Source organism: Protopterus annectens, chromosome 9.part0 (assembly GCF_019279795.1).
Source record: "Protopterus annectens isolate FY-2018-M chromosome 9.part0, PAN1.0, whole genome shotgun sequence".
Taxonomy (NCBI): Eukaryota; Metazoa; Chordata; order Ceratodontiformes; family Protopteridae; genus Protopterus; species Protopterus annectens.
This window is the reverse complement of record NC_056743.1, coordinates 826637723-826664369: the sequence shown is the minus strand read 5'-3', so window position 1 is coordinate 826664369 and position 26647 is coordinate 826637723. Positions and strand designations below refer to the sequence as shown.

Sequence of the window (26647 nt, the reverse complement as noted above, 5' to 3'; positions counted from 1 at the left end):
TGATGAGAATCAGGAACCCTGTAATATCTATCAGGCTTAACAGGAGCAGGAGGAAAAGAGTCAGGGGTTAAGTTAGCCGCCGAAAAGGCATCATCCACAATATCCAAAACAGGAGGAATAGCCAGGGGTCTATGTTGGGGAAGAAGAAGAAAGTCCCTCAGTTGGATTCCGAAAACTCCTGTCCTTCCCAATGGAAATGTTCCCTCGTTTCATGCAAAGTTTCCCCAAAAGAGAAATCCTCAGGGGGAGAAGCAGAAGGAATGGATTCTTCAGCATCAGAATCCTCATAAGGAGGGAAAGAATATTCCTGATCAGAAGAAGAAACTGAGGAAACAGAAGCCTGATCAGAGGAATCATAAGAAACATCCTGCCTTGGCCTTTTGTCTGGAGGGGGATGAGAACCCCTAATCATAGTAATTAAATCCTCCGCCATCTTGAGTAACTGTTTCTGTGACTTAGGAACCGGTTCAGAAGAGGCCTGTGTTGAAGTCTTTGATTTTGAAGGAGTCTTTGCCTTTGTCTTTGGCTTTGCCTTTATTAGTAGCTGAGTAAGCCTGAAAACCCCTTCGGAAGCCGGTACCTGCACAGCGGCTCCGGATCCATCCGAAGGAGCATTGTCCGAAGGTCCTGCAACAGAAATATTTAAAGGCCTGGTTGGCTCCTCATGAGAGTCCGTTTCGGCCGTCGGTTCTGAAATGGCCGACGACAGGGGCTGCAAAAGCACCTCACTGATGACGGCCGAACCTGAAGCTGGCTCCGCTTGTGCGCTATCATCAGATTTGGACCTCGGAGGCCTGTCTTTATCCTTGCGACGCTTGTGAACTCCAGTAGCCGGGACTGTATCCGACGACATTTTGTAGTTAAAGCACCTACCGAAATAATGAAAAGCAAAATCGTACCTTCGCTTAATTGTACGTTGATTGAATCTAGCACAAAACCGACAACTAGCTACGTCATGGTCAGGGCCCAAGCAAGGAATACAGTAAGAATGAAAATCCTTATGAGGTATTTGCTTCCCACATGAAATACAATTATTAACTTTTTCTGACATCGGAGTGGAGCAAGAAAAAAGTTTCCCCAACGGGGTGCTTAGCTGTGAGTGGAGAAGAAAATCTTTGGACTGAAGTAAATCAGTAAAATTCGTCAGGAGTCAGCCGACCGGCACTTGCGAACTGCTATCACCGCACGGCAAGAAAGACTGGAGAAGATGGCGTCGGCTGTCAGCTTTGTACTCCTGGCGCTCTGACGTCAGGGAGCATGGTTGAACAGCCGACGCCGGACCCAGACTTTGGGATTCTGGCCGACCGAGGGCTGCCTGCCGGCAGGGGAGAACCCTACAGTCATGACTGCAACAGTGAAACACGATGAACATCCTACAGGTTGTACAGTAGGAGGGCTATAAGTGAGGGTATCTACATGGTCTGATGTTGATAGGTAAGAGGTAAAATCTCTGCTTGATGGTTCACTGAACAGCTGAGAGCTATTCAAGAACTGTTTTGCTAGACAGCAGCCACTTCTAAGGGAAAATACTTCCACTGGCGCTATTGTGTCCATAGCCGCCAAGAGTTACTCCCTCTGTGCAATGGTGCACCACACGTAAGCAAGAGCAAAGGAACTAATATAAAGAAACCAATGAAAAAGCTCAAACTGAGCCCTCCACCAATGAGATAGCTCAAACTGAGCCCTGCACCAATGAAATATAGTGGATATAAAAAGTTTACACACCCCTGTTAAAATGCCAGGTTTTTGTGATATAAAAAAATTAGACCACAATAAATCATTTCAAAACTTTTCCCACCATTAATGTGTCTTATAACCTGTACAATTCAATTGAAAAACAAACAAATCTGTTAGGGGAAAAATATAAAAAATGTACAATAAGCTGGTTGCATATGTGCGTACACCCTTAAACTAATACTTTGTTGAAGCACCTTTTGATTTAATTACATCATTCAGTCTTCTTGGGTACACACCTGCCATCAATTAAAGAGACTCTGATTAATCCCAAATAAATTGTTCAGCTGTCCTAGACATTTACTCAATTGCCTGCTACAGCAAAAGGTATGGTTCACAGACAGCTTACAAAGCATCAAAGGGATCTCATTGGTGAAAGGTATCAGTCAGGAGAAGGGTTCAAAAAAATTTCCACAACACTGGATATACCATGGAACACAGTGAAGACAGTCATCAAAAAATGGAGAAAATATTGGACAACAGTGATGTTGCAAACAACTGGACATTCCTCCGAAATTGATGAAAAGACAAGACAAAAACTAGTTTGGGAGGCTGCTAAGAGACCTACAGCAACACTAAGGGAGCTGCAGGAATTTCTGGCAAGTACTGGTTGTGTACTACATGTGACAACAATCTCTCATATTCTCCGTATGTCTGGGCTATGGGGTAGGGTTGCAAGATGGAGGCCTTTTCTTATGCAGAAAAACATCCAGGCCCAGCTAAAATTTGCAAAACAATACATCAAGTCTCCAAAAAGCATGTGGGAAAATGTGTTTTGGTCTGACGAGACCATGGTTGAACTTTTTGGCCACAATTCCAAAAGGTACATTTGGTGCAAAAACAACACTTTGCATCACCAAAACACCACCATCCCCACGGTGAAGCATGGCAGTATCATGTTTTGGGGTTGCTTTTCTTCAGCTGGAACTAGGGCTTTAGTCAAGGTGGAGGGAATTATGAGCAGTTCCAAATACCAGTCACTTCTGGCCCAAAACCTTCAGGTGCCTGCTAGAAAGATGAAGAGGAATTTCACCTTTCAACACAATAATGACCCCAAGCAAACATCCAAATCAACAAAAGAATGGCTTCACCAGAAGAAAATTAAATTTTTGGAATGGCCCAGCCTGAGCCCAGACCTAAATCCATTAGAAAATATGTCGGGTGACCTGAAGAGGGCTGTGCACAAGAGATACCCTCACAATGTGACAGATTTGAAGCACTTTTGCAAGGAAAAGTGAGCAAATATTGCCAAGTCAACATGTCCCATGCTGATAGACTCCTACCCAAGAAGAATGAATGCTGTATGCTATAATTAAATCAAAAGGTGCTTCAACAAAGTATTAGTTTAAGGGTATGCTCACTTATGCAACCAGCTTATTGCACATTTTTTTATTTGTTATATCTTTTACCCTAACAGATTTGTTTTCAATTGAATTGTACAGGTTATAGGTCACATTAAAGGTGGGAAAAGTTTTGTAATGATTTACTGTGGTCTCATTTTTTTTATCACAAAAAACTAGCATTTTAACAGGGGTGTGTAAACTTTGTATGTCCACCGTAGCTCAAATTGAGCCTTGAACCAGTAACCTTCAATTAGTCCTACTGTATGCTCCTGCACAAGGGTACACGGGGGCTTTTCCAAAAAAAGATGTCCTTATTTTTAATGCTCAGTCTACAAACAGAACTGAATTCATCCGGTCTGAATCCAATCTATACTACGGCCAACAGAAGTGCAACAGAACAACAGAAAAAAGCAGGATTTTTTTTTAATTAAATAATCAACAGTGTAAAAGCAGCACGGTTTTTCTTGAATTAATAGTAATAATAGCAACAGAATAAAACTGCAGAAACAGATCTGTTCTTAAATTAAGTAAAAGCGGCAGTTGTGAAAGTGCAACAAATGCAGCAGTAAAATACAGTGCAAAGCAGCAGCAAAGAGTACAGCTTTTTAACGACTGAAGTACAGTCATAGCATAAAAGAGAAGTGCAAAGAAAAAATACTCAGAGCCCTTTTGTGGATTTCCCAGCTCAGAAAGACCAGGTAAACACCTACAGCTACTAGATGAATAAACACAGTTCTCCTAATGTAAAAGCACAGTAAGAGTGTGTCCGAACGGAAGTGCTACCACAAACTTAAAGATATGGATATAGCAGTGTACCTTAAACAGCTCATAAAAGTGTGATTACTCAATAAAAGTATTTTGCTTTGTATAATGAGCCAAGAGCTACTCAACTGTAGAGAATTTATAAGCTAATCAACTGTACAGAATTTATAAAAGCACTAAAACCAAGATAAGCCAATAAAACTACATGCAGAAATCTCAAGTCTTTCCTCAACCCAGACAGACCAGGCTTTCTCCCTGTGCACTAGAAGGAAAATCCACTGACCCTGATGAGAAAAAAAGTGCTAGAGAATATAAACACACTACTTTATCTAACAGCTAGCTAGATAATGAATTCAGATGAAGTAAATCAGTACAACAGACAGTAAGGGGCAAAATGCACTTTTTCAAAGTAAGTACAAAGAAAGGAGAAATAATTCAAATAAAAATTTCAAGATATCAGCAATGTAAAAAGGGAGAAGGATCATCATAAACATTCTGTAGTAATGATTTAGAAGTGAAATGGGTCTGTACGATCCTTGATTAAGACAATCTTTTCCCACCTTTGGTACAACTACCACTACTGCTTCTTTCTAAATCAAGGGTACATCCCCACCCAGAGAAATACTATAGTGCATGGAGTGCCATGATTATCAAAAAAAGTTAAATTACAAGCTGGTTCAATGCTACTGTAGTGCAACACCCCAACCTTAACAATGCTGAGAGGGGTGCTAAAAATTAATAACTACTCCTATGCTCTGTTAACATGGAGTCTATCACTACAACATATGGTGCTGATCAGAAACAGCAGAAGCAAGACATGAAACAACTACATTTCAACTCTCACTTCTGCCTGCTGTCTTGCTACATTACAGCAACTAATTTGATTCAAATTGCTTCCCTTACACAGGAAATAAATAAGGATGTCAACCACTTCCCCACTGCTTTATCAGCAGAAGACATCACAACTTTGACTAGTTTTACTTTTGAATGGCTCATAGTACATGGCGCAGATAAATATGTGTGCACTACAAAGAATTATGATTGGTTCGGATCTGTGATCATACTGGATTATTATGTGTTCTCGACACTTGATGCCACGATTCACCTCGAGAGTAAATTTCTTGGTATCCATGTCTCCAACACATCATAATCCTCTATGTTAAAAAGTACTAGCCACACGTGTACTATCTCCTGTTTCTTCTGTTTCACACTTCTACTGGAATACCATCACTTCTAAGAGTTTTCCCAGTATTCTGGTCTCTCATTGCTTCTTTAATTTCAGTTTAACGTACTGTTGACGTTAATACCCTTAATTTCCACTTTGGTTAACTGAGGAAGTTGTAACTGTCGCAAATCTGTTACCACTTCCTGTATGTTTCTCACCCTCTCCATCTTGTCATAATAGTGTATTGTAATAATTTACCATTACGCTCACATTTTTACTGGGCCCACTTCTATCCCACCATTCTTTCAGTTCCTGATTTTAGTAATCATCCTTTCAACCTTCTGCCTCCTCAAATGTTAAGCCGACAATTTAGTTGCCCTAATTACTTTCAAAAAAAGTAGTTTAAACAACACTTTTCTATGTTCATTCATATTTTCTAAGTACTCCTACACAGACATTCAAGCTTTTTTCAGTTGTTCATAGGTGTGTACTAGGCTAATGGCCCTGGGCCTTTACAAGCCTATCCCATAGAAGTGCCCTGGCATTGTGCCACCCATCGTTAGTTCCCAGTTCTTCAACAGTTATGTTGCACTGAACCTGGAAAGCCCTAAATTAGAAGGATTGCGATAAAAAGCCTAAACTGGCCTGGCATAAATTAAAATGATAAAGCAAGAGACTGTAATAACAAGTTTTTTTTTTTTTGGGGGGGGGGGTGGGCTGCATACCCTTGCTACTTAAAAAAATTTTAAAACAGCACTGTAGCACAACCTCAGAGAAAATAGCAAACTATAAGCTGAAAAATTACTTCCCTTCCTTAGTGTTATGGCTTTATGATTCTGATTCTAAATTCCTAGCTTTTCAGCTCACTTGAATGGAAATGGAATTACCTTATGGAACAGAAGAGCAATGCAAAATGAATCACAGCTGCTAAATTCACACAGACAAACACATTCTAATATAAAATGGCTCCTCGCAGAATCAGTCAGGGTTCTGCTCATACATATCCCAGTCTCAGGTACTAGACTGTATCAAATGACAATTGACTCATGACAACGGGGATTACAGCTAGCACTTGTGCACAGGAACCATTAGATTTCCTGTGGAGAACAGTGCCAAGAAGGAAGTACTGTAGACTTCTATACAGAAATGTGTAGACTGCAAACACACTACAAATATACAGAAGCACACTTTAAAGAAAAAAATGACATACTTTTTGGCAATACTTAGCATTTTCTGTTTTTTCTTCATCCTAGCTCTGGAAGTTCCTGTTGTTCCAACAAGTGAAGACGTTGACTGAGAAACCTTTAAACAGACAAGAATGTGTGACAGAAGTCAATTCAGTGAGACTGCTGGAATGTACGTTCACAGAAACAGTTTTATACTATTTGTTTTATTATTTTTCTAGCAAGCTATGCTCAAAAAAGTACAAGTATAACCAGGGTGACTCCAAAGCTCTATTTATTTCTACTAGTTGCGCATTCAAATTTTATGTAAAAGCAGTTTACAAAAATCTAAAGTGTGTACAATGTACATTCTACTCCAACAAATACAAAACATATTTCAGAATAGATAGAATAATACTCTCTATACAAATAATAAATTATCTAACAAACAGTAAAGTCATTTCATGCCCAATTTCTGATCATAATGCCATTACATTTGAGCTTAACATTAATACTATACCCACTGTACAAATAAAAAGAATTCCTGCATATCTTACACAACTAAAAGATTTTCAATCGTTCCTAAAAGAAGAAATACAAAGTTTTATTAGTATAAATTTAGTATCCAATGCTAATGATATATAGACATGGGATGCTTTAAAAGCTTATTTATATGGGCAAATAAACAAATTGTATTATAACAAGAGGAAGTCCTGGGATAAAGATTTAAAAATAATACAAGACATACTAGATATGTTACACCTTAAAAACAAAGATAAGCTTGTATCTAAAAACATCAGACATGAAAAACAAACTGAATGAGGAATACAGAAATATACTACATCACATGACTATGATCTCCTTAGAAAAATATACATTTCTAGCCTATTCATTGAACCTCAAATACTTAATTAACCTTAAAAACAAAACTAAGAATAAACAAACACAATCATATTAACGAGATATACTATGTGAGGAAGAAGGAGGTATATAGTATACAAGATATATTAGATGAATTTAAAAATCATTTCCACACAATCAATCAAACCACACAACATACGATCAAAAGATAAGATACAGGAATTTATTAATAAAAATCACTATAATAAACTCAATAAGCAACAGGCAGAAGTCACTGATAAACAAATCACCCTAGCAAATATACAAACTCAAATTAACAAACTTAAACAAAATAAACCACCAGGAAACGATGGTATTATACCCAAGCTATATAAAATTATGCCTAAAATCGCTATCGCCTTACTCCATAAAGTCTATAATACAGCTCAAAATTATATTATAATGCCTCTTTCTTGGAAATGCACATTTATATAACCTATTCTAAAATCTAACAAAGACCCGAAATATTGTTACTCATACAGACCCATATCCTTATTGAATGTGGATTATAAAATGCTCATGAATATCTATACTGAAAGACTTAAGAAATTCCTGCCACAATTAATAGATGATGACCAGACAGGCTTTGTAATTAATAGAAGTACTTTTGATAACATTAAATGAACTTTAGCCCTAATTAATTTCTGCCAAAGAAAAAAAAAATGTAACATTAATAAGCCTTGACATAAATTCAGCATTTGACTCAATGGGGCTATCTGTTTATATTACTAGAAAGTCTAACCTTCTCAAAAAATTTTATTAATTTACTAAAACAACTATATAAAGGTGCCCTTGCATATATTAAAATAGGATCATACATTTCAAACACAATACCTATCAAAAAAGGAACCAGGCAAGGGTGTCCCCTCTCTCCGCTGTTATTCACTCTAATAATGGAGCCATAGGCTAATGACATACGGAATAATAAAAATATAGGACTAAAGATTAATAAGCGAACATCTAAAATCCAATTATTTGCGGACGATGTATTTATTACAAGAAGGGAAATGATTCCTCAATAACATCATTATTTGATTCCATCAAAACTTTTCAAAATATGTCTGGATTGTCATTTAATGATAATAAAACCAAAATTCTACCTATATACTCATACAAAAATAACAAAACCATAGATAATATTGAACATACACCTAATACTGATCAAATTACATACTTAGGAATCATTCTTGCTAAACGCATAAAATCAATAATACAATTAAATTACAATAAATGTTATGAAAACATTCAAACTCTATTTCTGAAATGGAATACGATTTTATTCACAACAGAATAAAGATTAACTATCATAAAAATTATAATCCTACCTAAGATCCTCTATATTATTCAGTCTATTTTAATACTTCCTTCTAAAATAGTTACTAATAAGTTAAATTCTTTGATATTAAAATTATTTTGGTCTCCCAAAAAGCTGAGAATAACCCTTAAACAACATCTAAATAGTTGGAGCAGTGGGGGGATAGCTTTTCCAGATCTGAACCTATATTCAAATTCTTCTATAATTAAAACAGTTGTACAACTTTTAGATACTTCATATTCAGCTAAATGGAAGATATATTGGGAAGCATATTGGGAAGCAACAGCTATGCAACTAATAATGAGACCTCTAACTTATAAACTAGAAATAATAAACAATCCAGTATTATGGATGCTAAAAGATTATTTTACTATGCATATAACACCCAAACATGCAACCAGCTACATTAATAACATTATAACAAATTTTAGGAATTTCATATATAAACACCTCAGATATAAAGAAAGTTTTTTTCTATTACTCCCTATAGCATTTACTCAAGAATCTTTGTTAACCTCAGACTTAAACAAAATCACATTATTTAAACAAAATGAACTTAAGTTTTGGTTTCAACTGACCTCAGACAAAAAAGCTAAAACTGAAGACCTGATAATGCAGGAATTTCAGTTGGACAAATCCCTATGGCTAGATATACAAACTCTCAGGTTATTTATAGGCAATAAATTAGACTTGATCTCACCAACAACCAAAGATGATACTAGCACTTTATTAGACTATTTTCAGTCAATCCTTCAGCATAAACAAATTTTTTCAGGCAAACTTTTCTTTATTTTCAGAATCATGAGAGATGAATCATATAGTTGCCCAGAAAGCTATTGGAATTATTACTACATAATTAATAATGATCTTCCCAGTAATCAGGACAAAATAAACATATCAGAATCAGTAGGGGAAAACAACTCTTTCTCTTAAATGGAAATTATACACCTGGAGATTTATGTACAGATCCTGTTATACGCCTCAATTAATGAATAAAATCAACAAAAAACAAAATATTTGTAATAAATGTAAGTCACATATAGACATAGATTGGGCTCATACATTCTATGATTGCCCTGCTATAAAAATATTTGGAGAGGTATCAATGAACTATTACAGGCACTATTCACAGATAATTTCATGGTGAATAAGTCTATGGTGATTTTTAATACACCCATACCACACAGCGTTAAAAAGTAAAATATCCTTTACTCTGGGCAGTACTAGCCGTGGCCAAAAAGATCATAACAAAAAATTGGATATCGGAATCCCCTCCTACATTCACGGAATTTAAGAATTTAAGTGAATTTTGTCATTTACAATTTAAAACTATAATTTCTAGAACAACCAGAAAGACTTATGCTTATCATTTGTGGGTTAATTTACAGAATATGTTGGAAAAGGATTAACTATTACATTGAATAACTTCAGTTTTTTTTTCTCTCCTATATGTGATGTATAATCTAAAATGGTTAAAATAACATTCTGTGTAAAGATTAATGGATGTCTTTGTAAATACTTTATTTTATTAGTTCTGTATATACAGTAATTTGAGTTATATATGTTATAACTTCTCAACTTACATTTTTTTATAAAATCTATGTGATTGTTTATAAATTTGTTTTGATTAAAATCAATAAAATTGTTTTCAAAAAAAAAAGAAAAAAGAAATCCAAAGTGTGCAGACTGTTTATTATAAATTAATTTATTCAACTGCTGAGCTGACTATCAAAAACTAATGAAGTCATCTTTGGCAACTAACTCAGAACAGGCAGTAACATAACAGGTACCTCATCACTAGACACACCCGTTCATGCAAAGAATGTGGTACTGGAGTTGGGAAGATTAGCGTGGTGGAGCCATGACATAATCGATGTTCATGCAAAAAAACAGTAAAATTATACAGATGCAGTTTAAGGATCATTTCAGTTCATTCTGAATTGACAACGGTGTCCTCACCAAAGTCTGTGAGTACAACCACATCCTCTTTTACTACTGAAGTGAATGCAAAAAAACTATCATGCTTGTGTTTATGATTCTTTGGGTGGTCTATAAGCTATGGTTACCTCACCTATTTGTTTCTCTTCAGTCTCTCTACTACTAAACTAGAAGGATAGCTGTCACAAACCAACTAAAAGCAATCACAACTATCTAAACATTCTACACCTAATTTCTTCTAGGCTTTTCAAGTTAAGTCCTCATTTCTATATCACAGAGCTTTAATACAGACTTGACAGCACTGCTACCATCAGAAATCTGGATCAAGTCTGCAATGAACACTAAGCTACTATTTATAATATAAGGTGCCGCACTGCACCATCTCTATCATTTTTCCCAAAAATTATACCCAGTTTAACAATCTTTCCAAGTTGTTTTCAAAAACACCAAAGAACACTACATTTAATAGTTATGCACTCCTAGGTGTTATTTCACGATTTTCTCGCTTAATGGATACAGTTCCTTAACAGGTATATTAAAAAAGATACACCGAAAAGGAAAATGTTACTCTAAGAACGTCTCTGAAAAACTAAGAAAAGTAATGTAATAATTAGCATTCTAGATTCTGCAGTGATCTGAGTTCATGTCTCACCATGAATTTACTGGCAGTTTAGTACATAAGACTACAGCTACAAGCTGCTGATAACCTTGATTTGTAGCCATGGACTTGATAACCACAATCTCCATTAACCTACAATGAGAGACTGAGAAAGTCACTTGACCAACAGTGCTACTCTTGCCCCTAAAAGCAAGCACTTATGTAGTGGGCTTACCTAGTTAACAAATAAAATGAAATGTACAGCACAGCTGTTTAAAGAAATGCAGAGTAAACTCACCCTCTTGGAGCAAAGGCAACATGACTGTACTGCTGATGAGATGGTTCAGAAATGTGCCAAGATTGCTGAATGATCAACTTCCAAGATGGCTGCACATTAAGTAACAGCTTGTTTCTAGCTTTCCCAGTGTGAAAACTGAAACTCATCAGAGAAGGCCAGTAGACACATGTCTATGGGTACATTTCAGAAACTGGCTAGTAAGTGCAGTGCCTGGATGCCAGGAATAATGAAATACAGAAGACCTGGAAAAAATCAGCTACAAAAAGTGAGGAAGAAACACTGACTGGGGTAAGTTCTACAGCTGTTCAGCAAAAAGCAATGCAACCTTCAGACATGACTTCCAGTAATCTGCATGAAGATACAAGGCAACTGTATACAGACCTGGTTAAAATAAACAAAGGAATGATGGAGTATATCAACACAAACAACAAAAGTCTGGAAAAAAATGGAATAAGCTTTAAACAGATATTCAGATGAGATGATAAACCTGCAAAAATCAGTGGTCGAAATGAAGAAAAGGCTGGATAAGTATGAAACTGCTCAGGAAGAGATGTTTCAAAAAATAATAGAATTAGAGGACAGACCACGTAGGGAAACCCTGAGATTTTCAGCTATAACAGTGAAGCTGGATGGAACAGAGTGCATTAATTTTATGAAAGCACAAATAACCAACTGGACTGATATTCCTCAGCAGGAGTTGTTAGTTGGAAGGACACATCGTGTGTATGCTCCAAACGTAGCTATAAAAAGCAGCTTGGACCTTTAATAGTAAAGATGCAATCCTACCAGCAGAAGGAGTTGATTCTGACAAAACTGTGGCAGAAGGACAAAATACTAAAAGTGGGAGACAGTAGAGTGTTTGTAGAGAATGATTACTCATACAACAGGCAAAAGAGGAGTAAATTAATTCCACTATTTAGGGCATGTTGAGATGCAGGTGTGAGATTCAAACTGCTGTACCCAGCTACCTTTAAGGTAGTCTTCCCTAGAGGGACACTAACTTTTTGATGACGTGCATGCTAAGGAGGAAATACTAAAGTTTGTCCAACAAAAAGTAAGCTGTGAATCAGAATGAGATTCTGCTTCTAGTTCTTCTGGTAATAAAGACTATAGAGAGATTGTAACTGTGAAATATTTTCCAGCACTTCAATGGAAAATGTTGGAAAGAAGGAAGGGAGCACAAGAGCTCACCAGAAAGATCAAGAGTGAGTTGGAAATGAAGCAGAGACAGGATTTGGGCGATGGAGAAGAACAGTAATAAACCAGTAACTTACTGTGGGATTACAATGCAATAATTATATTTGTGAAATATGACAGAACAAGAAAATCTGGAAATACTGGACTTTTTCAAAATTTGTTGGACTTGTGGGGGACTCTAAAGCATATGCCCTATTTCATGTCATTAATGTTCAAAACATGCTTTGGAGAAGGGAACAGAGGCGAGAAAGCATACTGTAAGTAAAGAAAACATTTTCTTTTTTTTTAATAATAGTGTATTTGTGGTATATGGTTTTCTTTGCATGCGATTTTTAAGTGTAATGGGGATTGTAAACAAGTGCTGTTGTTTTTTTCTTTTTCTCCCCTCTTCTTTCCTTCTTCACGTACAATTTTGAGAAATACAGGCAATGCAATGTAAAAAAAAAAAAGAGCTTGGTTAAGAAGGCATGACAAAGATAAAATTGATGTGCTTTTTATCATTCTTGCATGGAGGGATGACTGAATTAAGGACCTTAGCTTGATTAGTTTTAAGAGAGAGCAAGTAAATGAAAAAGAATACTGAATATTATCAGTCTTTTTTTCTAGCAAATGCATGTATACTTAATAGCAATTCTGCAGCTGGTCTTCATGTTTCCATGGAAACAATCTGATAAAGAGAACCTGGCTGTCGAGTTCTAGTGTCTCCACTGAGACAATCTGATAAAGAGAAACTGGAGACAGTCTGGTTGCAGGTGACTGGCTGAGGGAAAAAGAACAGAGAAATTGGCTAGGATATAATGTTCTCTGAAAGCAATCGGGGGGGGGGGGGTCCCAGCTGGGAGAACTTTAAAGATAAGACAAAACCATTTAGACTTGAAGTAAAGTTTTCCCAGTCTTTTTTAATGCAATGGGGATACTAATATAAGCAGATCTTTTTTTTTTTTCTTTTTCTCCCTTCTCTCTTTTTCTTTGTTCAGTTTTAAGAAATGTAGGCACTGCATTGTAAAGAGAGAAAAGGGGAAGACAGGAAAGGTCTGGTTAAGAGAGTATGACAAAAAAAACAAGTGTGCTTTTTCCCATGCATGTATAGGGACATGGCTGTGTTAAGACCCTAGGCATTATCCAGTAACAAATTTATTAGAAAGCATGTAAATAAAATAGAATATTGAATTTTGGAAGGCTTTTTTCTAGTAAACAAGGCATCCTTGGCAGTTTTGTGTCTGGTCTGCATGTCACTAGAAGACAATTTGATAAAGAAAAATGGCTTGGAGAATGTGTTTACTGAAAGCATTCAAGTGTTTTCTCAGCTGCAAGAGCTATAAAGATAGACAAAACCAAATAGCACTTATTAATAGCACAGGTTGTACTAAGCGTCTCAGCATGACTAACCTTTCTTTTTGGTTAACTCTAGCCTGTCCATGTGGCTATCAACCTAGAACTTTTGTTCTTATTAGGAAACAAAAACTTCAATATTTGAAGATGTATATAGTTTTGTGTGTTATTATTAAGTTGAGAGGTTTTAGGGATTTTTTTTGGGGGGGGGGTTGTTTCTTCTGTTTGAGGGCTTTCAAAAAACAGTTATGTAAGATGTGGCATAGGCTCAAATGGATACAACAAGAAACAACTGTATAAAAGACCAACCTGCCAAACAGTATATGAATGTAACATAAAAGTTGGCACTAGACATTTAACAAAAAAGCAGTTACACATAAAAGGTTGCAATAATAACTATATAAGAAAATAAGGCTTTCTGTAACATCTTCCAAGCTGAATGGTCTTACAGATAAATATTAAAAAGAAAGAATAGTGAACTAAATTAAAAATGTAGAGTGCAAATAGCTATACTACAGGAGACACACTTCTTGCTGATTTTTTCATTTTCATATTATACGTTATCTTAAGTTTTTTTTTCTCTTGCCAACTCTGTACACATTTTTATGCCTGATCTAAATTAATTTAATGTCACTTCCTGCTACTGCACATACTGTATGTTATGATACTATTTCATATATTGGTGCTTTTCTCCCTGGACCTCTACTGAAAATGGACATATATTCAGTTAGACTAGCCCGGTCAACAAATGTAAAATAAATGTAAAATAAATAAATAAAATAAATTAAAAACTGAACATGTGAATTTGACAAAAAAAAGGTTTTCAGGATGGTTATTCAATGGAATATCTGGGGCAAAGGATAGAGGAGTACTTATATTAATTGCAAGAGCAGCTCCAATACAAAGATGACAATGGGAGATATATAGTACTAAGGGGCTACTGGCAAGGGAGGAGGATTACTCTGGCATACATTTACATTCCACCTAAAACTGCTATAATGGAGCTTAAGAAAATCATGGGAGAAAATCACCTTTCAGCAAGGAATATTATTTATAGGTGGGGACTGGAATTTGGTTTGAAATAGTGAATATGTGCCTGGGGGGGGGGCTAGAATGGAAAATATAACAAAGGGGCATACATTTTTGAAGAAATTTATGAAAATGCTTGGCAGGGAAGATGTGCATTCAGTACTAGGAGTTTGGAGTGAAGTTACATATTATTCTCCAAGATACAAAACCTGGGCTAGGCTTGATGGAATTTATATGCCCCAGGAATATGTGCATTTAATTGAAGGTCTTGAAACACACCCAATAACTATTTCAGATCATGCACCAATAGTAACTAAAATAAAAATGCAAGGTAATGAAATAAAAAAGAGACACTAGCACTTTCCCTCCTATCGGCAGAAAAGAGAGGAATTTAAGGAATGGGTTTTGGAATTAATTCTGGACTTACTACAAACAATAGAAATTTCTTCTGAAAACATACACAGGTAGTGGGATAAAATTAAAGTGGAATTTAAAACTAGGGTGGAAATAAAAAAGGGAGATATAGTTAAGAAGTAATGATTATTATTTAGAAGGACTGACAAATGCTAAAGTATTGCAAAACAGGGGGAATCTCTCAGAACAAGAAAAGGAGCAACTGCAGAATGCTAAACAGAAAATAAGGGATGATCTCTATAACATTTAACAAACTATCGATATCAAACAAAGCTCCTCATTAGCACTCTTCAAGAAAAATCTTGATGACTGGATGGGAGATAGGAAATTCACCCCGGGGATCACTTCTGTGGCTCTGCTCGACAGTGGCATAGGAAAATAATTTTCTTGGGTGGCGAAAGCCAGGGTACCTTTTGGCTAGACTTATACAGGCCCTAGGGCCAATATCCTAGTACCTACCTATGAACCAACTGCTAGATAGGGTATTTGCACTTTAGAAGGAATTGATTTGCAAATCTGAGTTGTCGGGAGGGCTTATGGAGAGTAAACGGAGAGGTGAGGGATGGACAATTGGAAGATTTGGTAATAATATTGTGAGCTGTGGTTCATTGCAAGTAGGTTAAATGATGGGGAAGTTCGAGCCATTTTAGTTTGTGTAGGGTGATGCAGTGATGTGAAGAGTAGGTTTCGTTGGTAGCGAACCTGGCAACCTTGTTATAACAGGACACGATCTTGGATTTTAAGGAGCTTTGAATGTTAGTGAACAAATGGGCACTGTATAAAAGTGAAGGAAGCAAACAGAACAGTGCAAGAGTTTGTCTAGCGGTGGGTGTGAGGTACAATTTATGCTTACAGAGGGTGCCTAGATTCTGATTTTTTTTCTGATGCAGCTTTGGATGTGTAGATCGAAGGTTAAGTGTTCATCTATTATAACTCCTAGAAGTTTAGTTTGTGATACTGCTCTAATGCAGATTTTGTTTTGTGAATAGATATCAAAATCTGCTCTATTTACAGGGGTTGATTTTTAGGAGGTGAATAGAAGCAGGATAGTTTTGCTAGGGTTAAGGGCTAGATGGTTGCTACTCATCCATTCCTCACTGACTGAGAAAGCACGTGGGGCCCTTACTAGGAGTTCATCAGCAGACTCAGCAATACAGATAATGGTCGAGTCATCTGTATACTGTTTTACAGGATTTAGGGGTAGGGTGGAGTGGAAGTCATTAATGAATATACTAAAAAGAAGAGGTTCCAATATGGATCCTTTGGGAACTCGTGTGTGTATACTGAGGAATGGTGAGAAAGTGTGGAGCCATTTAGTGGCTTGCTGAGAACCAGTTATGAGTGTGGGGTGACATTCCCAAATTGGACAGCTTTGCCAGGAGTACGGGGCGGGATATGGTGTCAAAGGCTTTGGAGAGGTCCAGAAAGAGAGAGGAGACAATTTTTCCGATGTCCCTTCCTTGGGTCACAGTGTCCATAAATGATAGGAGTGCAGTGGTGGTACTGTAATATGGGCAGAATCCATGTTGGGATGGGGACAATATCTTATTTTCTGTTAGGAAATTTAGGAGCTGAGTGTGGATGCATTTCTTCATGATTTTGGATAGTGGGGAGAGTACTGCATTTGGCCAGAAATTGGTGAAATCTATGTTAGGGCCACTTTTGTAAAATGGGAGTATGTAGCCTTTTTTCCAGAGTACAGGTACATGAGACTCATGGAGGCATCTGTTGATTAATATGCTAATGGGGTAGGCTATAGATTTGGCTGCATTTGTAAGTAATCTGGGGTAGACTATCTGCTGCAGTTGTACAGGGTTTTAGTTTGAGTAGTAATTTGCAAATGGTAGCTGTGGGGATAGGGGAGAAGGAAAAGCAAGCATTAGGGGGGTTGTGTGAAGGTTACGTGACTGTGTCTTGCTAGCTTTGGAATTTGTTTGTGGGAAGGTGGCAGAGAGTTTGGAGATGGTGTCTATGAAGTGTGTGTTGAAGAGGGTTGCTATTTCATTGGGGTATTTGTCTGGATGTGGGCATGGGTTATTTTTGCTAATTGAATGCAGTAAACTAGAGATGTTACCCCAAAATTTCTTAGTGTTGTTTCTGTTTTGGTTTTGGGATGTGAGTTAGACGTTTTTCTTATCTCTGATTATGAAGTGTTTGGCTTGATTTAGGAGTTGTTTAAATTCTAGCAGGTGAGCAGGATTTTTGGTTTTATGCCAGAGTTTCCATGCTATATATTTGTTTGTCATAAGCTGTTTTGTGGCTCTAGTTAGCATGGTTGGTTTTGATTTGTTTTACTTGTAGAGGAGCCAAGTTATTTAGAATATTTAAACATGTTGTATTAAAGAGTTCAACTGCCTCATCTAAGGATAGCACTTTTAGGGCACTCCAGTCTATTTGTAGGAGGGTGTTGTTTAAAGTTTCTGGGCTGAATTTGGATAGGTTCCTGGTTAGTTTATTCCGTTGGGTATTGTGGGTGGGGGAGTATTTCCGAGGGATATAAACAGCTAGGTGATCATTTATGGATTGAGGTAATGTGTCTGTGGCTGAAACTTTACTCAGCATTAAAACTTCAACTAACTGAATAACTATTAAATAACTAAATAATTAATTAATATCAGTGTATGTAGGTGTGTGTGTGTATATATATATATATATATATATATATATATATATATATATATATATATATAATATATAATTAGTAATTATTAATATTAATTATAGTTAATAATTATATTAAATAATTAATATAATTAAATTAACTAGAAATTTGCTCTGACTGTTCTGTGTGCTTCATTTTAAATTATTCGAGTAAGAAATCATTTAAGCAAGTTTTAGTACCTGTAATTCATTTCTGACCTGTTTTGTGAGTTGTACGTGCAGTAGTGATGATTCATTCCCCTATATTAACTGAGTGCCTCTTGGTCTTGATTCTGGATGTCATTCTGATACCATGTCACTCATCTATGTTATAACTCAAGACAAAGAGGCAGGGTAGTTTGTTTATATGCTTTATTATACAGAAATACATCAGGATAGATAGCAATAACATAAAATATAAACAAACTGATTAAGGGACAGACCATTACATACATGCATGCTTACATCTCAACAGCTCTATAGAAAATGGCAGTCTGGCTCACATGTGCTCAGTATTTATACATATATGCAAGCCCATGAGATATGCGGAAAACAATACAGATTTACATACCGGATCAGTCCAGGCCTGGGTTAACAACGACCGCCAGCAGTACGGTTAGCCAATAGGGTGCTGGCGGAAATTGGGCTACTGCTGGCCTAAGGAGGACAAGGAGAAGAAGAGGGGGAAGGCATGCCCGAATGCAGGAAGAGAGTAGAAAGGTTAGGAGTGTGTTAGTCAGAGTAGGAACTTTGAATGTTGGCAGTATGACTGGTATAGGGAGAGAGATAGCCGATATGATGGACAGAAAATACAGTTGTGTACACTTACCATAAATGTAGATGTTTGAGTGTATTCACTGTTGCAGTCATCACATTTTGGTGTGGAACACCCCAACAAAAAGCAAGTACACATAGTGTAAAATATGTCAAACCAAAAAGGACAGTTGAAAGCAATGACAATCAGGGGGCTTGAGGGAGGGTAACCAGGACTGCAACAGTGAATTCACTCAAACATCTACATTTATGGTAAGTGCACACAACTGTACTATGTTCTTTGTGTTTCACTGTTGCAGTCATCACATTTGGGTTGATTCCCAAAGCTAAGGAAGGGTGGATGTAGATTAAGAAGCATTAGGCCTGGCAATCAGGCCCTGTAAGACTGTTGTGGCAAATCCAGCTCTGGATTTAGAAAAGAAAGGCAAGTGGTAATGCTTGGTAAAAGTGTGTACTGAGCTCCGGGTTGCAGCTTCCAGGATGTCCCTGGTAGGGACTCCTCTGAGAAATGCAGTAGGGGTAGATGTAGCCCTAGTGGAATGTGTTCTTATCCCCTGTGGGGTAGGTTTTCCATGGTGCTTGTAGCAGAAATGGATGCAGTGTGCTATCCCTTTAGATATGGTTTGCTTTGAAATGGCCTTCCCCTCTGCCCCTGCAGCAAAGCTGACAAGCAGCTGGGTCAGATTTTCTGGGAGGCTTCGTCCTGTCCAAACAGAATCTAAGCTGTCTGTGCACGTCTAGAGAATGCAGTATCCCTTTATTTTGAGGATTAGGGAAAAAAGTAGGCAAATGAATGGACTGGTTTAAAGCCACACTAGACACCACCTTGGGCATAAAAGCTGGGTTAGTCCTGAGGGAAGCCCTGTCCACATGGAAGATAATGAAGGGTTCCATTACCATAAGGTCCTGCAGTTCAGATACTCTTCTTGCTGAAGTGATTGCTAGAAGTAAAGCTGTTTTCCATGAGAGGACTTTCAACTCTGCTGTAGCAGCTGGTTCAAAGGGGGGAAGTGAAAGTTTTTCCAATACAAAATTAAGGTCCCAAGCTGGAGTGTGAGCTCTCCTGGGGGGGTCTTAAATTTTTGGCCCCTCTAAGGAACTGTTTTACCGGAGGATGAGAGAAGAGGGGTGGCTCAGTATTATAATGAGCTAAGATGGCAGAGGCATGAATCTTAATTGAAGAGAAGGATAGGCCCTTGTGGAGCATTTCTGTTAAGTAATCTAGTAAATGAGATAAGCTGGGCACAGCTGTGGCCATCCCTTGAGAATGGCTCCAGGAACACCATCTTTTCCACTTTTCTGAATAGGATTTTCTAGAACTAGGCCTCCTTGCCTCAAGAATGACATCCAGCACCTGCTTACTGAGGGTTGCTAGAGGCGAGTTCAGGGGATTAGCCAAGCTGCAAGGTTCAGGGTCTGAAGCTGAGGGTGCAGAATTTGCCCCCCCCCCCTGCTGGGACAGCAGGGAAGGGGTCTGAGACAGGTGCCATGGTTGTAGCACTGTCAGACTGCACAAATGAGGATACCAGTGCTGGTGTGGCCGGTCTGGTGTAATCAAGATTGTCCTTGGCTTGTCCTGTTTGATCTTTAGTAGAACCTTCGAGAGGAGAGGCAGAGGGGGAAAGGCATAGACTGAGAGGCTTTCCCAGGAAAAGGACAGGGCATCCACCTTCCAAACTTGGCTGTGGGGAGTTCTGGCGCAGTATTTGTTCAATTGATAGTTCTGAGGGGAGGCAAACAGGTCCACCTCTGGTGTCCCCATCTGTTCCCCAAAAGTTTGAATATTTTGGGTTCCAGTTTCCATTCATGTGGGTCCATAAGATTTATGCTTAAGTCATCTGCCAGTGAATTTAGTTTGCCTGGCAGGAATTGAGCTTGCAGGTGCACTTGGTTGCTCAAGGCTCTGTTCCATAAAGCCATGTCTAGCTTGCAGAGTGGGTAAGAATGTGTTCCCCCCTGCTTGTTTATGTACCATATAACTGTGGTGTTGTCTGTCTTTACCAATAGTTGTCCTGGAAGAATAAGGTCTTTGAAGGCTGTCAGAGCATTCTGTACAGCTAACATTTCTTTTTGATTGATATGCAGGTGCATCTGCTTTGGGTTCCATTTGCCCTTAATGCATTGCTCTGCCATGTGAGCCCCCCCCATGCATAGTCTGATGCGTCTGTTGTTAGGGTTTGGGCAGCAGGGGGGTAGAGTGAGACAGAGTCCCTTGTTGTGGTTGCAGGCCTCTGCCCACCAAAGGAACTTTGTCCTTAGAAACGGAATGATAGGAATTATTGTTTCCAGGTCCTGAGAATGTTGACACCATAGACTTTTTAGATACCATTGACGTTTCTTCATATGCAGTCTTGCATATGGAATTAACAGAATGCAAGAGGCCATGAACCCCAGAGCTTGCAGTATTTTCCTTGCAGATAGCTGGGTTTTGGTGGCCCGTAGGTTGAAGTAAATTGTCAAATAAATTTGTTTCTCTGGAGTAAGGAATGCCCATCTGGGAAGTTGTGTTCAAGCTTGCTCCCAAGAATAAAATCTGTTGGCAGGGTACTAGGTGTGATTTCTTTTCATTGATGGTGTACCCCAGGGAAGTTAGAAGTCTCTTTACAAATGCCAGGTCCTGTAGTAGCAAGTCCTGACTTTCCGCCTGAATCAGGCAACTGTCCAAGTATGGGTAAATCTGAATACTTCTCTGCCTGCAAAAAACAATGGCACTTTGTAAATACCCTGAGCGCAGTAGATAAGCCAAAGGGAAGTGCGGAGAACTGATAGTGCATAGAGTCTGTCCTGAAGCGAAGGTATTTCCAGCAAGATTCCCTTATGGGGATGTGCACGTAAGCTTCTTTTAAGTCTAGGGTTGCCAGCCAGGCATCCCTGGCTAGCATAGGAAGCAGCTGTTGGAGAGTAAGCATTTTGAATTCTGGAACCACCAGAAAGGTATTGAGAATAGATAAATCCAGTATAGGACACCAGCAGTTTTCTTCTCTTTGCTGGGAACCAGAAACAGTCTTGAATAAAATCCTTGTCCCCTTTATTCTGGTGGGAGAGGCTGATCAGCCCTGATGCTGAGGAGAGAAAGTACTTGCTTTTAGGCCTCCACCCACTGGTTTGGGGGGAGGTCTGGCCATCCACTTAGGGTTGGGAGTGAGTGGAAGTGCAATCTATATCCTAGGGAAACAATGCTTAAACCCCACTTGTCTTGGGTAATGTATTCCCAGTTTTCTGCATGCAGGGAGAGTTTTCCTCCTAAAGGTGCAAGTACTTGAGCAAGGCTTGGGAGAGTTAAGGATAAGTCATTGTGCAAGTTTACCATAGGGGGTGGCTTACTACTCCCTGTTTTGGACGTGGGAGCACCCCACTGCTTAGATCTGTGCATAACCTGAGACTGAAGTCTTGGGGGTCTGCTGCCCCTGGGTTTGGACTGAGAGAAGGGACTGGAAAGGACCAGTTCTTTGAAGGCCAATGCCTACTGAATCTAGGTGGCTGTACTTGTAAGAAATCTTTAACAGTTTGCATAGATTTAGCTTTCTCCTCCATCCATTTTAGAACTTCTGCTTTATTGCCAAATAGGCGCTCTTGGTTTAAGGGTGCATCCAGTAATTTTGCTTTGACATGATCTGGCAAGTTTTGTTCCTTAAGCCAAGCATGCCTTCTAAGAACAGACCCAGTGACAGCAGCCCTACAAGGTGCTTCTAAAGCATCAAAACCACACTGCAAAGTATGCTTACCAACTTGGTCAGCAGAATGCATTAACTCTTGTAAATCTTTGTGTTCTGCACAGTCAGGAATCAACATAATTTTCTGTTTAATTAGCCCCATAATATGCTGCTGATACTTTAACATATGAAACTGGCAATTTAAAGCCCTAATGGCCAGAGTAGCAGAGATGTATACCTTCTTACCCCATCTATCTAAAGCCCTAGAATCCCTGTCAGAAGGTCTCTGGATCTGCAGTAGGATTCTTGAAAAGGAATTTGTGTGAGTCAGGTACTCTATAGTACCTGTCAGGTTTCCTGGGTGCTGGAGGCAAAGTATCCGGGATAAGGCTGGATTCCAAGAAAACATCATCTACAATCTCCAGAACAGGAGGGATAGCTAGAGGCCTGTGCTGAGGCAGGTTTAAAAATTTTCTGAGTCTCTTTTTGGACTGAGAGTAGTCCTGGCTTTCCCAGCGGAAATGCTCCATAAGGGTATGCAGGGTTTCACCAAAAGAAAAATCTTCTGGAGGGGAAGCAGAGGGAATGGAATCCTCTGCATCAGAATCCTCACAGGTAGGTAAGGGTATATCCTGGTAGTCAGGATGAACAGAGAAATCAGATTCCTGATCAAAAGAATCAGAAGGAAAATCAGTTGTAGGTCTCTTTGAGGGGGAAGGCTGGCTTCCCCTAATTAAAATAATAAGGTCTTCAGCCATTCTAATAATTTGTTTTTGAGGCTTGTGGGCCTGAGAATGTGCTTTGGTCGGTGGTTTCCTAGGCGTAGTGCAAACTTTAGGCCTGAGAAATTCAGTATTTTTGGCTTGAAACGAAGTTGTCGGTTTAATATGAAAATCGGAAGGCCTGAATACACCCTCAGAAGCCGGTGCCTGCACAGCAGCTCCGGACCCATCCAAGGCAGAGACATCCGCAGGATCCATAGTCGAAGAAGCATCTCGCAGTACATCAGACTCCGAATGGGTCTCAGTAGAGGCCTGCGAATCTGTAGAAGTGAGTATCAGGGGTTGCGAAAGCACCTCACTGAGTACCGGCGGACTGGTGACTAGCTTAACGGTAGCATTGTTGGCAGTTTTGGACCTATGCGGTCTGTCTCTGCTTTTATCCTTATGTTTTTTCAGAAGATCGGTAGTCAGATGGCTTACCAATGCCATTTTGGAGTACGGAGATCGAGAGTGAAAGTATTTAGCTACAAAAATTGCCAGATGATGGATAGTTCGGGCATTGAACAAGGCACAAAACTGACAGCGAGGGACATCGTCGTCTGGGCCTAAACAGGTGACGCAGTAAGAATGAAAAACTCTATGAGACATTTGCTTTCCACAGGCAAGACAATTATTAATTTTTTTCTGACATCGGTTAGAGCAAGAAAAAAGGATCCCCAATGGGGTACTTATCTTTTAGAAGACTTCGGGTCTGAAACTCGAAAACAAAAATTTCAGGAGTCAGACGACCAGCACTTGCGAACTGCTTCTGCTTTGGGCACTGCACAGCAAGAAAGACTGATGTAATGGCGTCGGCTGCATGTTTTATACCCCTGACAACCTGACGTCATGAAGAAGCGACAGCATCCGACGCAGAAATCCCAAGACTCTGGTATTCAGGCCGGATGAGGGCTACCTACAGGGCAGATAACCCAAATGTGATGACTGCAACAGTGAAACACGAAGAACATGGAAGGTTGATATATTGTGTGTGCAAGAGACCAGGTGGAAGGGCAGTAAGGCCAGGTGTATTGGAGGCGGGTTCAAATTGTTCTATCATGGTGTGGATGGGAGGAGAAATGGGGTAGGGGCTATCCTGAAGAAACAGTATGCCAAGAGTGTTTTGGAGGTGAAAAGAGTGTCAGATAGACTGATGTTTATGAAGCTGGAAATTGATGGTGTAATGATGAATGTTGTTAGTGCATATGCTCCGCAAATTGGGTGTGCGATGGATGAGAAAGAAACATTTTGGAGTGAGTTGGATGAAATGGTGATGACTGTACCCAAGGATGAGAGAGTGGTGATTGGAGCAGATTTCAATGGGCATGCTGGTGAAGGCAACAGAGGGGATGAGGAAGTGATGGATAGGTGTGGTGTTACGGAAAGGAATGCAGAAGGTCAGATGGTAGTGGGTTTTGCAAAAAGGATGGACATCGCTGTGGTGAATACATATTTTAACAAGAGGGAGGAGCATAGAGTGACATACAAGAGTGGAGGGAGATGCACACAGATGGCTTATATACTATGCAGGAGGGCCAGTTTGAAGGAGATTGGAGACTGTAAAGTGGTGATGGGAGAAAGTGTTGTTAGGCAGCATAGAATGGTGGTCTGTAGAATGACGGTGATCAAGAAGAGGAGGAGGAGTGTGAGAGCAGCACCAAGGATCAAACGGTAGAAATTGAAATTTGTGTGACAGAGCAAGATGCAGAGGACAGGAAGAAATGGAAACAGTTGATCCGCTGTGGCGACCCCTAATGGGAACAGCTGAAAGAAAAAGAAAAAAAGATGCAAGCCCATGGAAAGCTTCTTACTGGTATACATTCATACATACTGATCTACAGTCATCTTTTGCCTTGTTATGACAGTATTCCTTAACACCGCTCTACTAACAGATCTACTGATCAGGATATGCATTATCTGCTGCTGTTTATTGGGTTTCTACTAAGGCATACAGAGCAAATATGATCAAAGTATCTGAAAATAACCTAAAGTGGTAAAAATATTGCCCTTGGCTTAATAGGGTGAAAAATAAGTATATTAAAGTACCTTCCTCATGATCTTACGTCCATAAAAAAGCACTTTGTCTCGTTTACGAAATCGATATTTTGGCGTTTCTTGCGACTGGATTTCTATAAGTGAAAATAGAGAAGTCAGAGTTAAAATGTTGCCTTCCATTTTAACATGAGTAAACTGACACAACCATACCAGGAATCATTTTAAAACATAAGGTAGCAGTTTGATAAACTGTTCAAAGCTATGTCTACCCAGTAAAATTTCTAGTTTGTACGTTCTTCTTAAACTATTACTAGTAGTAATAATACAGGATAAATGGAGTAGAAAAGGACATCAGTGGAAGACAGAAGGTGCACATTTCATGAATGCCTAGAGGAAATACTTTTATACTGACAAAGTTGAAAGCCACGGAAATACCTTACCTGAAAACATGGTTGATATAATGTAGAACATATGAGGAATTTAAAAACGCAATGCTCAGATGGTACAGATAAAGGGGGCTGGGGCACACTAATGGAAGTCCACTACAACAACATGAAAAGACTAGGTAGGCAGTTGGTTGTGTTCACCGTGCAAATGAAAGTTAAGTATAAATATAAACGTTTATAGTTCAGCTTGCGTAATTAAGCAGACCTGCCTTCAGGAGAACATACAATTACGTTGTAATAAACAGAGAAGCACAGCCACCATAGCAACTAAAGTCGTACAACAACTAATAAAGTCTGTGCATCTTCAGAAACTATACTGCTTTACAAAGTCAGTTACAGATATATTAGTGGCACAAAGTTTCAAGTTAAAGTCCTCAATCACATTTCTATGGTTAAAAAACAATTCCACTACTTTTCATCAAGGCTACCCTCCCTGCAGCTTCAACTAGAAAAAATATACCAGTTGAAACTTACCTTGAATAAATTACAAAACAAAAGTATTTTTTGTACATGTCAATCCTTCGTGCACCCCATCCATTCACTTACATATACACTCCAGGGTTGCACAACTGTGGTGGAAAGAGAAAAGGCCACAGATAATCTAGGCTAGTTTGAGGGGTTGCTCACCACTGAGGCAAAACTCAAAGTACTGCTACTGGTTGAGGTGCATGTTGAGTTTTTTTCTTGCTCTATTTGTTTGTTATAGGTTCATAGGTGTTTACTAGGCTAATGACCCCAACGGCCTTTTTAAGCCTAGCCAAGCATTCCAAATCTCTCACAAGCTATGGTACCCTTGATACGTGTAAGAAGGAGCTTGGTAAATTAAACATTTACAAGCAGGGGGCATGGGAGATGAATCTTTTACAAGCTACCTGTGTCCATTAAAGACATAGGTGCCAGGCCAGGAATAAATTTGCCTGTTCCCCATCAAATTGTCCAATAGATGTTTTAGCACGAGTCTCTCATTTGGGTCTATATTAAATCAGCGAATGCTTAAAAAAGCGAATGCTGATTTATCGACCCCATGTAAGCAAAAGCTTACAATCCCGAACACTTAGAACAGCTAATTTTTTCCCAGGGTAAAAAATCGCTGTTCCAAAAAAGGAAAAAAAAAAAACTTTAAAACATTACATACCACCCCCCCCCCCCCACTTAAATATAGCAACTCCAACATTGCACTACAGTGACGA

At 38.8% G+C, this 26647-nt stretch overlaps 1 protein-coding gene across 1 annotated transcript in view; it reads right to left on the bottom strand.

Moving 5' to 3' along the window:
* The window catches only part of PNPLA6 (patatin like phospholipase domain containing 6), a 1368928-nt gene that overhangs the window by 1049816 nt on the left and 292465 nt on the right, over positions 1-26647 (bottom strand). The window contains exons 5-6 of the mRNA XM_044083495.1: positions 25063-25145; positions 6215-6306 (exon numbers count right to left, since the gene is read on the bottom strand). Of these exons, the coding sequence (XP_043939430.1) occupies positions 6215-6306; positions 25063-25145 (175 nt within the window). The remainder of the gene's footprint in view (positions 1-6214; positions 6307-25062; positions 25146-26647) is intronic.